At 39.2% G+C, this 18,257-nt stretch overlaps 1 protein-coding gene across 3 annotated transcripts in view; it reads right to left on the bottom strand.

Moving 5' to 3' along the window:
* Positions 1-18,257, bottom strand: part of LOC309503393 (tigger transposable element-derived protein 1-like) — an 85,841-nt gene that overhangs the window by 52,383 nt on the left and 15,201 nt on the right. For 2 of the 3 annotated variants that reach the window (XM_082176209.1, XM_082176208.1), the window contains one exon: positions 7,819-12,039. In XM_082176209.1, the coding sequence (XP_082032335.1) occupies positions 10,754-12,039 (1,286 nt within the window). In that variant the 3' untranslated portion in view covers positions 7,819-10,753. Of the gene's footprint in view, positions 1-2,229; positions 2,491-4,419; positions 4,585-5,134; positions 5,315-6,553; positions 6,607-7,818; positions 12,040-18,257 lie in introns of those variants that run through there. The other variant, XM_082176211.1, reaches the window with a different exon arrangement.

Here is an 18,257-nt window from a genome sequence, read left to right as displayed (position 1 = left end):
TGAGCACAACTACATCATCATCAAGCACACTGAGCACAACTACATCATCATCAAGCACACTGAGCACAACTACATCATCATCAAGCACACTGAGCACAACTACATCATCATCAAGCACACGAGCACAACTACATCATCATCATCATCACTGAGCACAACTACATCATCATCAAGCACACTGAGCACAACTACATCATCATCATCACTGAGCACAACTACATCATCATCAAGCACACTGAGCACAACTACATCATCATCAAGCACACGAGCACAACTACATCATCATCATCACTGAGCACAACTACATCATCATCAAGCACACTGAGCACAACTACATCATCATCATCACTGAGCACAACTACATCATCATCATCACTGAGCACAACTACATCATCATCAAGCACACTGAGCACAACTACATCATCATCAAGCACACTGAGCACAACTACATCATCATCATCACTGAGCACAACTACATCATCATCAAGCACACTGAGCACAACTACATCATCATCATGCACACTGAGCACAACTACATCATCATCAAGCACACGAGCACAACTACATCATCATCATCACTGAGCACAACTACATCATCATCAAGCACACGAGCACAACTACATCATCATCAAGCACACTGAGCACAACTACATCATCATCAAGCACACTGAGCACAACTACATCATCATCAAGCACACGAGCACAACTACATCATCATCATCATCACTGAGCACAACTACATCATCATCAAGCACACTGAGCACAACTACATCATCATCACGCACACTGAGCACAACTACATCATCATCATCACTGAGCACAACTACATCATCATCATCACTGAGCACAACTACATCATCATCATCACTGAGGACAACTACATCATCATCAAGCACACGAGCACAACTACATCATCATCATCACTGAGCACAACTACATCATCATCATCACTGAGGACAACTACATCATCATCACGCACCCTGAGCACAACTACATCATCATCATCACTGAGCACAACTACATCATCATCATCACTGAGCACAACTACATCATCATCACGCACACTGAGCACAACTACATCATCATCATCACTGAGCACAACTACATCATCATCACGCACACTGAGCACAACTACATCATCATCATCACTGAGCACAACTACATCATCATCATCACTGAGGACAACTACATCATCATCAAGCACACGAGCACAACTACATCATCATCATCACTGAGCACAACTACATCATCATCATCACTGAGGACAACTACATCATCATCATCACTGAGCACAACTACATCATCATCATCACTGAGCACAACTACATCATCATCAAGCACACTGAGCACAACTACATCATCATCATCACTGAGGACAACTACATCATCATCAAGCACACGAGCACAACTACATCATCATCATCACTGAGCACAACTACATCATCATCATCACTGAGCACAACTACATCATCATCATCACTGAGCACAACTACATCATCATCATCACTGAGCACAACTACATCATCATCAAGCACACTGAGCACAACTACATCATCATCATCACTGAGCACGACTACATCATCATCATCACTGAGCACAACTACATCATCATCACGCACACTGAGCACAACTACATCATCATCATCACTGAGCACAACTACATCATCATCATCATCATCACTGAGCACAACTACATCATCATCATCATCATCACTGAGCACAACTACATCATCACACATGTAGTTCAACATTCACTTTAGTTTGTTATTCTTCTTTAGACATAAATCAGAAGTCTCGCATGTTCAAAGAAAATAGCTACAAAAAATGTTGCAAAATAAGCTGCTATTACAAACAGTGGTAACACTTTACAATAAGGGTCATTGGTTAACATGAACTAAGAATGAACAATACCTCGACAGCACTTATTAATCTGAGTTAATATTAATTACAACATTTACTAATACATTATTGAAATCAAAGGTTGTATTTGTTAACATTAGTTGATGCACTGTGAACTAACAATGAACAGCTGGATTGTTATTAACTAACATTAACAAAGATTAATAAATACTGTAACAAATGTATTGCTCATTGTTAGTTCATGTTAGTTAATACATTAAATAATGAACCTTATTGTAAAGTGTTACCAAAATATTCACTTTCAGCTGATTAAAACTGTCACAGTGCAAAATAAAGCACAGTTTTGATTCATATGTCCAAAAAACACACCTTTAGGGTCTGCTTTCCTCTTTACTGGCCGTTTCCCCCGTGAGGAAGACACTGGGCCTGGACCTTCACTGGAGCGTTCAGCTTGAGGAAGAGGAGAAGATGAAGGAGAGGAGATGAAAACAGGAGGAGTGATGGATGAAGATGAAGGAGAGGAGGAAGAGGAAGATGGAGGGAAAAGAGTGTGCGACTCTGATGATGATGATGATGATGATGATGATGTTTCGGTCTGTGAACTCTCTCCCGTGATGCTTTCTTCTTTGTCTGTTGGAAGGATAACAGTGTGATATGAACCTCTGCATAAGCTGCTGTAATCACACATCTATCTAACAGCTGGGATACACTCTACAACCTGTCACCTCTGTTCTGGGCACAACACACTGAAATATACAGCGTATGTTTGTGCTTAGGAGACACATGACCAATGTGACCAATGAATGGCCTGGTTTCACAGACAGGGTTTAGATTAAGCCAGGATTAGGACACACCCTCTGGTGCTCTTCAGACATTTTTTACAGGAAATGTTTACGTTTTTTCTTTTTTTTTACCAGAATGGTTCAAAACTTGGTAAAGGTTTTGGCACTTGCTCTGTGAACACACACACACACACAAAATCATGGACATGACTCGAACAGGTTAAATGGTCCTGAAAACGATAGTCACACTTGTGCTCCTCGCGGTCAGAAACGAGCGCATTAGAAATGAATGAGAGGAGTTTCCTCTAGTGGAAGCGTTCGGTACTGCAGCCGAACACACTCTTACTGAACGCTCATTTATTGAGATATCAACCTCAACTTGTTTAGATTTATGGCTTTGATTTTCGTGCAATTTTAGAGTAAAACGTGATTTTGAAAATATATATTTCATAAAAAAAATTAAATAGTATTTTTGTGCATTTTTCATAACAAAATACGTAAAATTCTGTTACTTTTTTTAAGTTCACTTTTTAAAACTGTCTCCACTTCAGCAATAATCTGCCGAGTGTCGTCTTTGAAAAGAGATCAAACTTCAGTCTGTCGCTCTAAAGCGTTCAAGATTTACCACAGTTTAAGCTGGAAATTACATGTTCAGGTCTAAGCTCAAAAAGTGAATAAATGGATTATAAATACAGCAAAAATATAATTTAGTATAAAAAAAATTCCCTAAAAATACAAAATATTAAATAAAAAACATTATGAAACTAAAATATAGTACATTCATTAATTGATAAAAAAATAAAATAAACAAAACCTGTAATTTTGGCCGAACATGCGAAGAGCACCAGAGGGTTAAGTAGCTTTTACAAACGTGCCCTAGAAGAAACAACATTACTGGTGTATATCTAGAGACAAAACAATGGCACTGACATATGCTTTCAGTTAAACCAGATCAAACATGCCTTTTAGTCACGGGACTAGCTTAAGCCTGTCTGTGAAACCGGGGGAAAGTGCTATAAAATTGTCTTAAATTGTAAAGCATGTTTGATATCTTCCATCTGGATGGAGTCATAGTCTGAAGCTGAAGTCTGTGCTGATCACACACTAGAGGATTTTTCTGTGAAATCTCACGGCCAGAATGTGTCGTCTGGCTCTGACTCTCGGCAACGAGCCTCGATCTCTGAGTCGGGGGAAAGCCGTGTAGTGTATATGAATATGAATATAATGTAGTGTATTTAAGTAAAAGTAATCTATGGTAAAACATGCTAGAATTAAACAACATATTTAATGTATTTTGTTGTTGTTTTCAAGGATGAAACATTTATGAGTGTAACTCTTAGGCTCTGCATCTGGACAGGTGATGAGTCCTCAAAACTGTTTGCTGTACAAGAACAGGTCAGATATATTGCAGATACTGTACCGTTACAGGTGAGCCGAGATGTGGACTCAGTCTCAGTCTGTGTGTGTGTGTGTGTGTGTGTGTGTGTGTGTGTGTGTGTGGCCTGCGGACGCTTTCCCAGCATGCTTTTATCCGTGTTAACCACTGTTGGAGAAACACACTGTGACGTGCACATGAGAATAACAACCATTCAGCAAAAATAAATACATCAAATAAACTTTTATTATGGTTTATTAAGTCCACCTATGGGTTGTATTTAATAAGGTAATATCAATTTGACAATCAGAATAATACAAGGCTCAAGTTTCTTGATTAATGCAAAGGATGCATTAATAAGCAATTGAATATGTGTAAATGTAGCATGCACTGGATAATCACCATGAAGAAGACTCTCACACAGCCTCTATATGGCCAGAAAAGCCTCGTGTGTGTGTGTTCGGTGTCCATCTTCCACAGACAGAAGCACTCGGTGGAGAAACCACTGGAGCTTCTCCGGGCCAGCAGGAGCACTGGGAACCGCTCCAGAAGAGCCCACTTGTGGAGCTGGGAGGAGACTCACACATCATAACACGGAAAATCTGATAAATAACTACAAATTCTCTCTCTCACACACACACACACTCTTAAAAACTATTTGAATTCACTGAGAGTTCAGAGATAAATAACTTGCATTTTTATGGACTGAAATTCAAAACATTTCACACATTTTCATTATTGAAAATTGTAATATTTTGTGTAATTAGTGCAATTCAACAAGCGCTTTTTTGTTTTGTTTCAAAGACATTTGCCATTATTTTACTTCCATAAAGCTGGAGCTGAGCTCTTTAAGACAGAGGTTCGGACACCCCTGCTCTGTACAAACTCTTTTTTATTATACTTTCTAATGTTGTGCACAAACTTCTAATTTAGTGTTCGTTATCAGACCCGAGTACAGTGAAAACACACACAGATCTTACACTCAGTCGGTGAACACACACTCAAAGAAGACTTGCTGACACGTCTGTGTATAAATATAGAAGTGCATGTGTAAAAGGTAAAGATCAGGGATTATTAACTCACTATTATATGACTAACATCTGAAAGATAAACCTACCAGGAGATTCGCTGCATCGTAAACTTTGTTCACACTGCTGTTTTTCTTTTGCCGGTCAATCCATTCCTGGGAAAGCTGTGTCTTCTTCTTCTCCAGCTTCTGCTTGTACGGCTGCTCGGCACTACAGTGCTGACATGTTTTACTGGCTACTCCAATTCTTCTCCTGCATTTGTAGCAATCCTTTAGAGTGAAATGAAATATGATGATCAGAGCACTGCATGCTGGGTTATGAGGGGATAATACGTGTTTTCCACCTCTACTATGTTGACAAGAGTCACAGTCTCTGAAAGCACAGTCACCACAGTGAGCTAATGTTCACAGCATTACAGAGAACTGCGAGTTTTCCGGTTTATACACACACTACCGGTCAAATGTTTTAGATCCGTAAGATTTTTAATGTTTTTAAAAGAAGTCTCTTCTGCTCACCAAGGCTGCATTTATTTGATTAAAAATACAAACAAAAACAGTAATATTGTGAGATATTATTCCAGTGTAAATCATCTGTTTTCTATGTGAATATACAGTAAAGTGTAATTTATTCCTGTGATCAAAGCTGAATGTTCAGCATCATTACTCCAGTCTTCAGTGTCACATGATCCTTCACAAATCACTCTAATATGATGATTTGATGCTCAAGAAACATTATGATTATTATCAGTGTTGGAAACAGTTATTTACATTTTTATTTCATGATGCTATGATGAATAGCAAGTTCAAAAGAACAGCATTTATCTGAAATCTAAAGCTTTTGTAACATTAAACTCTACCGTTCAAAAGTTTGGGGTCAGTAAGAATTTTAATTTTATTTTGGGGGGAAAGAAATAAAATAAATCAATACTTTTATTCATAAAGGATGAGTTAAACTGATCAAACGTTACAGTAAAGACATTTATAATGTTAGAAAATATTCTATTTTAAATAAATGCTGTTCTTTTGAACTTTCTATTCATCAAAGAATTTTGAAAACAATTTGTACACAACAGTTTCCAACACTGATAATAATCATGAATGTTTCTTGAGCATCAAATCATCATATTAGAGTGATTTGTGAAGGATCATGTGACACTGAAGACTGGAGTAATGATGCTGAACATTCAGCTTTGATCACAGGAATAAATTACACTTTACTGTATATTCACATAGAAAACAGTCATTTTAAATTGTCATAATATTTCACAATATTACAGTTTTTTTATTGTTTTTTATCAAATAAACGCAGCCTTGATGAGCAGAAGAGACTTCTTTTAAAAACATAAAAAATTTTACCGATCTAAAACTTTTGACTGGTAGTGTGTGTATATATATATATATATGGGTATTCACACACACAATATATATACATATATATATATAATGGATGCATGTGACCTTACACTAAACCATTGAGGCTCTGTGTTTGGTAAAAACACATCAGATTACCTTTGATGTCTGTCCTCTAGCCTTGTGTATTTGTTCTGTTCTTGGCTTTGCACCTGTATGTAGGAATCAGAGAAAAAACAACAGCAATGTATTAAATATATATATATATATATATATATATATATATATATATATACACACCTACGTGTGTGTGTGGATACGCACATTCCATCCTATTATACATTATTTTATTCAAAACTATGACTTTATTTGAAATAACCATTACAATAATTTTATTTAAAATGTTAATGCGTATTATCATTTCATTTGCAGTATTTATTTATTAATCTCCAAAATTGGATATTTCTGGAAAATATGATCTGAAATACGATATGAATCGGACCTTCAATTAGCAATGAACTGAAATGTAATTCGCATGTGAAATAGTTAAATAATAGTATTTGCATGTTCCATGTTTGTTTTAGAAAAGGTTATGGGTTTTTAACATGATCCATTTCCCACAACTTTTCCAATTTCCAATTAATTTCACACTAAATACTAACTTTACAATGCTGGTGTGCTCTGCTCGATTTGTAGACATCACAGCTGAGGAACTTGAAAGGAGGTTTGAAATGATGAGAGATAAAACACAGCACAAAAACACGCAGAGATCACCCGATGCTCATGATTCGTGGCCAGATGACATCCAAAAAAGAAATCCATGGTTCGTAAATCCGTAAAAGAGGACGCCGAAAATTGTGATAAGTGGCTCGAGCCCCTGTTGTTGGCGGTGCGGGAGGTTCAGTTTACACCAGGAGATCAAGTGCTTCTATTACTCCCAACGTCTAGCTCTAAATTACTCGCGGAGTGGCAAGGAACTTTTGAGGTTACACGGCGAGTTGGGGATCTCTATTATGAAGCAAGACGAACGGACAGGGGAGATTTACATCAAATTTATCATCTTAATCTTTTAAACCGATGGAATGAGGTGATGTGGGTTGAGTTAGCAGAGGAAGATCTCGTAACAGAAGCAGCTGTTAAAGCCAATCCGCTCGCTCTGGTCCCGGGGAGATCACCCCTCGCTGCTGAAGCTCACCGGTTTAGCCAAGTTGCAAGCAGATGTTTCTTCACCCCTGCCCGGTCGCACAGACCTCGTACGGCACCACATCGAAACAATTAAAAGCCATGCAATAGAAGCGCATAGTGACTAGGCAACCCCGATAGTTTTGGTACTCTGTGAGTTTCTGAGTTGATTATAGAAGGGGGAATGCAGTGTCGAAATTCAACGGGAGGTTCACTTTAGGCACAGAACCGAGCATTGGCTTAAGTCAAGTCACATGTATTTATATAGCGCTTTTTACAATACAGATTGTTTCAAAGCATATTTACATAGATAACAGGAAAACAATGCAAGAAATGTTGTTTCTGACAGGGGTCCCCAATTTGTGTCTAAGTTTTGGACAGAGTTCTGTCGACAGCTGGGGGCGACTGCGAGTCTATCCTCCGGGTATCACCCGCAGACTAACGGTCAGGCCGAACGTGCTAACCAGGGTCTGGAGAGGGTCGTGCACTGTGTGGCCTTGGCAAAACCGTCGTCTTGGAGTTCCAGATCCATGGTCGAGTACGCACACATAACTCCCTCCTGGTCTCGTCTACGGGTTTATGTCCCTTCCAGTGCGCTTTAGGCTACCAGCCACCATTATTCCCCTTCCAAGAATCCGACGCCGTTGTTCCATCCACGCATGCGTTTATTCAGAGATGCCTCTGTAAGTGGAGGATCGCCAGAGAAGCCCTCACTCGGACTGGCGACAGGAACAAGGTGTCGGCGGACCGTCGCGGTACCAAGCCACCACTTCACGTGTGTGTGATCAAAAGGTCTTGTTATCTTCTTAAGACATCTCTCTCAGACATCTCTCAGGTAAACTGGGACACAAATGTGTTGGACCATTTCTATCACTAAGGTGCTCAGTCCAGTGTCGGCTTGACTCAAATTAACCCCCCAGTTTAAGAATATCCACCCAGTTTTTCATGTCTCCAAGATCAAGCCCATCATTCGGTCCCCAGACCCACTGGCCCTTTCCTTGCTGTTCTCTAGGTCTCGCCTCGCTTCCCGTCCCGTGTTGGTAATCGTGGGTGACCTCCAAAGCCCGTGTCCACTGAACTCTGGCTCTGGAGCTCCCACACTTCTAGTTATTTCTGTTCATGTGTGTCTCTTACTTTGTAGGTTGTGTTACCCAAAGTTTAATAAACAATGTTCACTATACCTCTGCATTTGAGTCCTCTGTTCACCATTCCTGACAAAAAGCTTTGGGAATTCTTCAGTTTTCACACCAAAAAAAATGAATAAATGACAAGTCTAGTTATTCAAGTCCTGACTTATTTGGCCAGTCTCTTCTAGCAAACTCCCATCAGTCAGAACTAAATCCATAAAAACAATGGATAATGTCCTGGCAGAAAATAAACAGGAAGTTTTTCGTTCAATTTACGGACATTTCCTTAAATTCAAAAACGTAAAATCCTGTAGATTTACAGTACATCCTTTATACCAGGGGTTTTCAAAGTGTTGGGGCCAGAGCAAGCAAAAAACAATATAATAATTAATTGAAAGTTTAACTATTATATTATATTTAAAACATTATTTACAAATTACTAAAAAATAACATACAAAAATAATAGACAAATATTCTTCATCCAGAAGAATCTCTGAATCCATTGCATTTTGGCAAGCCCACCAATACACTCATGCCTATTAATACAATGGTGCGGTTTCTGAGACCATCAGATTCAAAGCCTTCAGTTTCAGGGCTTACACCCAAAAGATGACGATATGATGATCAGTATTTGAGTTAAGGATTTATGTGGACAGGACCAGCAGATGAACTTTTGTCAGGAGATTCTGGATAATGATAGCATGAGACCTGCACAACTTTGGTGACACCAAGAATGTTGACGCAGCAGGAAAACGGCCAGAGTTTTCCATAGAAAACTTCAATCCTTTTCAAGGTCAGAAATAAATTGTGGGAGATTGTTAAATTAAATGCAAAAGCCACTGAAGTGTCATATCGTGTTGCATTGCGTATTGCCAAGGCAGGCCGAGCACATACCACTGGAGAGACGTTAATTATGCTCTGACAACACAGCCGCTCAGCACCTCAGACACGGCACAGGATGTGAAGCTTGAACATGTTTACCACATCTACTCATTTCTGTAATACCTTTTCATTTTGCAACTCATAAAACATTAAAATATATGTTTAAACTATTAAAACTAGTGTAGGAAATGACAAATGTAAATTATATTATAGGATGTAAATTAGAAGCACATTTGGTATGGAAAATGAACATATAAATACAGAAATACATTGCCATTTTACATATTGCTTTGCCATTTTGAATATTAGATTTCAAATTGAATATTGCTATCCATATGAATGAATGAATGAATGAATGAATGAATGAGGCATTTATATAGTGCTTTCATATCTACTACTGTACACCCAAAGCGCTTTACAATCATATCAGGGAATCACTCCTCAACACCACCAGTGTGCAGCATCCACTTGGATGATGCGATGGCAGCCACAGTACAACGGCACCAGTGCGCTCACCACACACCAGCTATAGGTGGAGAGAGGAGAGAGAGTGATAGAGCCAATTCAGTGGATGGGGATTATTAGGAGGCCATGATTGGTAAGGGCCAATGGGTGGAATGTGGCCAGGACACCGGGGTTACACCCCTACTCTTTACAAGAAATGCCATGGGATTTTTAATGACCACAGAGAGTCAGGACCTCGGTTTTACGTCTCATCCGAAGGACGGTGCTCTCTGACAGTATAGTGTCCCCGTCACTACACTGGGGTGTTAGGAAAGCATATGCTTTCATACTCCCAACCGTAGGCATATTCAAGTCACGACTGAAACCATCCGTTTACTTGTGCATTCTCTCACTGAAGAGGAACAAAATAATGCAGTGCAATGTTCATTATTTTATTCAGTTAATGCCTATTTATTTGCAATTTCTCCATTTACATTATGGCATTTCACAGCAAAACAAGTTTATCTAACATTTTGATTCTGATGTATTGAACAATCAAATAAATTACATATAGGCTATTAAAAATATATTTTACAACGATTTTCTGGTGGCATTTAAAATTGCCAAGTGTATCTGCAAGCGCGAAGAAAAAGAAAGGAAAATCTGACCCTGAGCAAGATTAAATCACTTTCCTCCAGAGTAAATTTACAGGTGATTTTTGATATTACTTTTTTTTCCTCTTGGCAGACTTAGAACATTTAGGTTTCTCTCCAGAATGAGTTTGCATATGATGTTTCAAGTCTCTTTGTTTTGTGAAACTCGCGTCACACTGAGGACACGCAAAAGGCTTCTTTCTAGTGTGACGATTTATGTGACTCTTAAGGCTTGCTTTGCTTAAGCATGTCACTCCACAGTGAAGACACAAGTGAGGCTTCTCTCCGCTGTGTGTTTTTACATGGTTCTTAAGGTGTTTACTGTGTTTGAAGCTCCTTCCACACTCATGAGATTTCTCTCTTGAGTGAATCCTCGTGTGGATTTCAAGAGTTTGTTTACATCTGAAGCTCTTCCCACACTGATCACATGTGAACAGCTTCTCTCCGGTGTGAAGTTTCATGTGAATCTGTAGATTTCCTTTTAGTGAGAAGCTCTTCCCACACAGATCACATGTGAACGGCTTCTCTCCGGTGTGAATACTCATGTGAATCTGTAGATTTCCTTTTACTGTGAAGCTCTTCCCACATAGATCACATGTGAACAGCTTCTCTCCGGTGTGAAGTTTCATGTGAATCTGTAGATTTCCTTTTAGTGAGAAGCTCTTCCCACACAGATCACATGTGAACGGCTTCTCTCCGGTGTGAATACTCATGTGAATCTGTAGATTTCCTTTTACTGTGAAGCTCTTCCCACATAGATCACATGTGAACGGCTTCTCTCCGGTGTGAAGTTTCATGTGAATCTGTAGATTTCCTTTTAGTGTGAAGCTCTTCCCACACAGATTGCAGGTGAAAGGCTTCTCTCCAGTGTGAAGTTTCATGTGGACATTAAGGTTCCCTTTTTGAGTGAATTTTTTCCCACACTGTTGGCAGGTAAATGGGTTTTCTCCAGTGTGATCTCTCATGTGGACATTGAGGCTTGATTTTTGAGTGAAACGGCTTCCACACTGCTGGCATATGAACGGCTTCTCTCCAGTGTGAACTCTCATGTGGACTTCAAGGTTTCGTTTTTCACTGAAAATCTTCTTACACTGTTGGCAGGTGAACGGCTTCTCTCCAGTGTGAATTCTCATGTGGACATCAAGGTTTGATTTTCGAGTTAAATGTTTTCCACACTGTTGGCAGGTGAAATCACTTCTAGTTTTTGTCTTCACAGCTCTTTTTTGTGAGGAAACCTTTTTTATAATTGAGAAACTAACAGACTTTTCTGTAGTTTTGAAATCATGATCTTTCTCATTCTGATTTTTCACTTCAGATTCCTCCAGTTCTTGACTCTCCTCTTTCAGCTGCATTGGCTCTAAAGCAAAACAAAAACAAATACAAGTTAACCCTAGTTCAATGGCACACAGTAAAACATCAAACCCAACAAAGGCCTCGTTTACACCTGGCATTAAGAAGTGTTCTGGTCGATCAGATCAGAAGTAAATAAGGGAGAAACATACAAGTTTACGCCTGGGGTCTGATGCATAAACAGTGTAAAACAAAGTTAAAATAATTCTGTTTACTTCACTCACTCCAGTATAAGAGTGAGTACACCGTCTAGAGCAGGGCTATTCAATTAGCTTCATTCGAGGGCCGGACTATTCAATTTAGCCTATTTATTGAAACATTTATTATTTATTTAAACATAACAGTATCAAATAAATAAGCTTAAGTAAATCTAAAAAAGTATTATATTTACTTTGAAATGTGTAACCCAACAGTATGCAGATTTTACAGCTGTGTACACTTTTCCTTGGAACAAATATATGAATTACATTCAAGCTCATAGCTTGTATAATTACTCCGAAGGACTCGGTCGGTTCTCTGACGGCCAGAATTGGCTACAGCGCTCAATGTACACCCTAAGGGCCTGGACCGTGTGCTTACTCATCCTCAGTAAAAGGAGAGCAGAGAGCGGTATGACTTTAGGCACATAGGCACATAGCCCCTTCTTTATCTAATGATGACTTTACTAACATTAGGCTCAAAATCGAGGCAAGATGCTTCCTTTGAAAGAACCAGCAAATCGCCAACTCACTTGACCGATGCTAAATTTAGCAGAAGAGGCTGAATGTTCATGACCTCTCGGGAAAGACATGAAGTTTCCCATCAAGCGGCCATAGATGGAGGCTCCACAACTCGGGTTGGGGATGCCAAACTGTCCCTCCCGCTTGGGAGAGGAGGTCCAGGACGAGTGTGTCGACGTCCTAGAATGGGAACAGCGAACTGAAGGGAGTAGCCTCATTTGATTATTTCAACCCAATTTGGCTTCTGTGGTGGTGGGCTGACGCTTGCAATGGGTTAATGAAGAGGAGGAAAGCTTTTTGTGAGGGTTTTGGTTTATTATTTGATTTGCTATACCGTGTAAGGGAGTCTGGGCGCATACTACTGGTGGGGCAGACCCAGTACTGACAACAAACACAGCCCCAACAACGCCCGGAACTGAACTGAACACATGGTTGAATGAATGAAGGGAGGCATTTATCCGTGTCCGAAACCGCTCCCTATCCACTCTATCGGGTGTCGGTCATTTTGTATTGGTGTCATCATTCCCTACATTCGTTCACTACTTTTACCCACAAATCCTCTCGGAATATGAGTGTACATTCGATGTACACTTGCTGAAGCACTATTTCCCAGAATCAAATGCGCAGAGGACTGAGCACGCGTGAAAGTGCGGGAGCGAGCGAGTTTAAACCAGGGATTACTTAATAGCTTTCTTATTTCTGCTTTAACATTTATTGCATGCTAGTTTTTGAGTTTTTTTTCTACCTTTTTTTTTTATTAATCATTACTTGAATAAAACATTAAAATATTGAGACAATATTATATAGATGAATGTTAATTAATGATATTAAACAACTGATATTATGCATTAAACTATGATTACTGATATTAATGAGGTACATTTTATAGGTATATTATTATTATTTTTATTCAAATATATTATTAATCTAAATATTATATTATTTAGGCATTAACTCAATTTAATGTGTTTTACTATAAGTCAAGTCAAGTCAAGTTTATTTGTACAGCGCTTTTCACAATACAGATTGTATCAAAGCAGCTTCACAGTATTAAATTAAAATAATACAACAAAGTTTGTTTCAAGAGGAATTTATTGATTGATAAAATTAAATTAAATATCCCCAAAATATCCCCAACTGAGCAAGCCAAAGGCAACAGTGGCAAGGAACCGAAAAACTCCATCAAGTGACCTAATGGTGTCCTAAAACTCCATCAGGTGACCTAATGGAGAAAAAAAAACCTTGGGAGAACCCAGGCTCAGTCGGGGGCCAGTTCTCCTCTGGCATTTATGAGCTAGAGGCCGGATTGTAGTTTGAACTGTAGGATTATATGAATGCCTGGCTGAAGAGATGCGACTTTAATCTAGTTTTAAACTGGGAGAGCGAGTCTGAGCAACGAACAGTATCAGGAAGACTATTCCAGAGTTTTGGAGCCAAATGTGAAAACGCTCTCCCTCCTTTGGTGGTTCTGGATATCCTAGGTATGACCAAAAGCCTTGAATTTAGTGATCTTAAAGAGCGCGATGGATTATAGGGCGATAGAAGATCCGTTAAATAGACTGGAGCTAAGCCGTTTAGGGCTTTATAAGTCAGTAGCAATACCTTATAATTAATACGGAGCTTTATAGGTAACCAATGCAGTGATGATAAAATCGGTGTTATATGATCATATTTTCTTGATCTCGTAAGAACTCTAGCGGCGGCATTTTGGACTAACTGTAGCTTGTTTATTGAGGATGCAGGACAACCAGCTAATAAAGCATTACAGTAATCCAGTCTCGAGGTCATGAATGCATGAACTAACTTTTCTGCATCAGAAACTGATAGCATATTACGTAGCTTAGCAATGTTTCTAAGGTGGAAAAAGGCTGTTTTTGTAACATATGAAATATGATTTTCAAAAGACAGGTTGCAATCGAGTATAACACCCAGGTCTTTTACTGTAGAGGATAAAGTAACAGGACATCCTATGATGTTAAAGTTGTATTGTGCGAGGTTTTGTGGGCGGTTTTTTAAGTATTAAAACCGATAAGTATTACCTCTGTCTTGTCTGGATTTAATAAAAGAAAATTACGCGTCATCCAATCTTTTATATCTTTAACACACTCTGTCAATTTGGAAAATTTAGCGTTTTCATCCGGCCGTGATGAAATATATATTTGAGTGTCATCAGCATAACAATGGAAACTAATTCCATGTTTCCTTATAATATTTCCAAGTGGCATCATATATATTGAGAATAACAGAGGGCCTAGCACAGATCCCTGCGGCACTCCATAGTTTACTGGAGTTATGATCGATTTTTCTCCATTTAAATAGACAAAATGGTAGCGGTCAGAAAGGTATGATTTGAACCAGCTTAGTGCTTGTCCTTGAACACCAGTATAATTTTGTAGTCGATCTAAGAGTATTGTGTGATCTATAGTATCGAACGCAGCACTAAGATCAAGTAAAACTAGTATTGAGATACAGCCTTGGTCAGAAGCTAAAAGTAAATCATTTGTGATTTTAACGAGCGCAGTTTCAGTGCTATGATGCGGTCTGAATCCAGACTGAAACTTTTCATAGATATCATTTTGTTGCAAGAAAGAGCCCAGTTGAGCGGACACCACTTTTTCTAATATTTTAGACATAAATGGAAGATTTGAAATGGGTCTATAATTTGCTAGATTATTATGATCTAATTGTGGTTTCTTAATGAGAGGTTTTATAACTGCCAGTTTAAATGTTCTTGGAACATGACCTAAAGATAAAGATGAGTTAATAATATTGAGGAGAGGCTCTTCCACTACAGGTAACACTTCTTTCAGTAGTTTAGTTGGTATAGGATCTAATAAACATGTTGTTGTTTTAGATGAAGTGATAAGTTTATTTAACTCTTTTTGTTCTATAGTTGTAAAGCACTGTAATTGTTCTTGCGGGGTGATAATTGAAGCTGAATTATAAGGCGCGATTGAAGATTGAACGTTTACAATTGTGGTTCTGATGCTTTCTATTTTCTCAGTGAAGAAGTTCATGAAATCATTACTACTGAACTGTAACGGGATATTTTGTTCGGGTGACGTCTGTTTATTTGTTAGTCTAGCCACGGTGTTAAATAAAAACCTTGGATTGTTTTGGTTGTTTTCTATTAGTTTGCGGAGGTGCTCAGCCCTGGCCGCTTTTAGGGCCTTTTTATAACGTGACATACTGTCTTTCCACGCGATTCTAAAGACCTCTAAATTAGTTTGTTTCCATTTACGCTCTAAAATACGGGTTTCTCTCTTTAAAACATGCGTAGTATTATTGTACCATGGTGCTTTATTTTTCTCTCTGACCTTTTTTAATTTAATAGGTGCAACCACATCCAATGTTCTAGAGAGAATGGTGCTCATAGTGCTAGTTAGTTCTTCTAGTTCATCTGTTTGTTTGGGTTCAGGCAGCAGCTGAGACAGATTAGATAAGCAATTTGATTATCTATGGTGGATGGGAGGATTGTTCTGCCTGGTTGATAACGCGACGCCGCATGACATATTACAGCAGTACGTAATATGCAAGTTACCATGTAGTGATCAGTGACTTCATCACTTTGTGGAATGATATCTATATCGGTTGGATCGGTTCCATGTGATATAATTAAATCGAGTGTATGATTAAGACGATGTGTTGGTCCGGTGACGTTTTGCTTGACCCCAAATTAATTTAATAAATCTGTAAACGCAGCTCCTAATGCATCATTTGGATTATCTACGTGTATGTTAAAATCTCCAACAATTAATGCTTTATCGACATTGACTAATAGGTCTGAGAGAAAATCTGCAAACTCTTTAAGGAAATCAGCGTAAGGCCCTGGCGGTCTATATACGGTAGCCAAGGCTAGAGATAATAGGGATGTTTTTCTAACATCTAAGAGCGTAACATTTAGTACAAGTACTTCAAATGAAATAAACTTATAACCCGTTTTCTGAGTAACATTGAGAATATCTCTATAGATGGTTGCAACACCTCCGCCACGACCAATCAGACGGGGCTCATGCTTATAACAGTATCCAGGAGGAGTAGACTCATTAATACCGAAATAATCATTTGGTTTAAGCCAGGTTTCAGTAAGGCAAAGTACATCGAAGCTATTATCTGTGACTATTTCATTTACAATAACTGCCTTGGGTGTGAGTGATCTAATGTTTAGAAGACCTAGCTTTAGAAATAGTTTTTGTTTACTAATAGCAACATTTTCTGTTTTAATAACAATTAGATTTTTCCTAGATCCTGCAGTAGATTTATTATTTGATCTCACTAAACGAGGAATAGACACGGTTTCTATGCAATGTTCTACACTAGTATTTATATCAGTTAAATTGGTGCAGCAGAGACTATGATTTGGACTTCTGGTTACTAGTCAATGGGTATTTAACATTTTGGATGTTATCCGACAGAAGATCCGCTCCGAATCTGCTTGGGTTTAAGCCATCAGCACGTAAAAGCCTAGGACGCTCCCAAAACAGATTCCAATTATTTACAAAGAGCAGTTTCTGCTCATTGCACCATGACATTAACCATTCATTTAGCGCAAATAATCTGCGGAACTTTTCATGCCCTAGTCGGTACGTGGGAAGCGGTCCTGACACAATGATCGTTGTTTCAGGCGATGTGCTGCGTACCGTATCGATCAGATTCCTGAAGTCTTTCTTCAGAATCTCCGTCTGGCGCAGCCTGATGTCGTTCACTCCCGCGTGCAGGACCACAGTTCCGACGCGCTCGTCACCGTTCAGGATCTCGGGAACGCGAGCAGCGATTTCAGAAACACGAGCACCAGGAAAGCAGTGACTGTGCACCTTACTTTTACCTAACGTAGCGTGTACGTGCCGAACGATGGAATCGCCGATGATCACAGCATCGCGTTCTGTTTCGCGTAGAGGGGAAAAGTGGTTTTGTGTGGATAACTCGAAAACCGGGAGGGTCGGAGAAAGTCTTGGTCTAAGCCTGACTCGCGTCTTCCGCTGCGGAACCACCCAGGCTTCGTGGTGGCGTGTTGGAGCCGGAGTGAACGAGACCATGGCTGATTGCGACCGATGCTGAGGAACGCATGGAGTAGACGCGGTCGGAGTCAGCGGGTTAGTAACGTTAAACACTGATTTGTGTGCATCGGCACGTGATGTTTCAAGAGCCAAACACCGGTCTCTCAGCTCGGCCTGTCTCAATAAAAGGTCGTGGATCTGTTTCTCAACAGCTTCCAGCTCAGACTGCAGTGCGTGAAGCTCAAATGTGTCCTCACCTGCACCAAGCGGTAGACTACTTACATCTGATATATTCGCCATTTTAACAGATGGACAGTGAGTTAGCAACGAAGCTACCAGTGATGCTATCAATATTAATACTAATTTATGACTGAAGTCTTGGATATAATCCGTTTTTTTTTTTTTTTTTTTTGTGGTAGGGGTGTAGAGTAGACGCACGATAGGCGAAAAAAAAATGTTTGTTTGTAAGTGAGTGTGGAGAAGACGCGTTCAGCCGTGATCCACGGACG

Source organism: Leuciscus leuciscus (genome assembly GCF_965113295.1).
Source record: "Leuciscus leuciscus genome assembly, chromosome: 7".
NCBI lineage: Eukaryota > Metazoa > Chordata > Actinopteri > Cypriniformes > Leuciscidae > Leuciscus > Leuciscus leuciscus.
The sequence above is the reverse complement of the archived record's forward strand: the minus strand, read 5'-3'. Positions and strand labels throughout refer to the sequence as shown.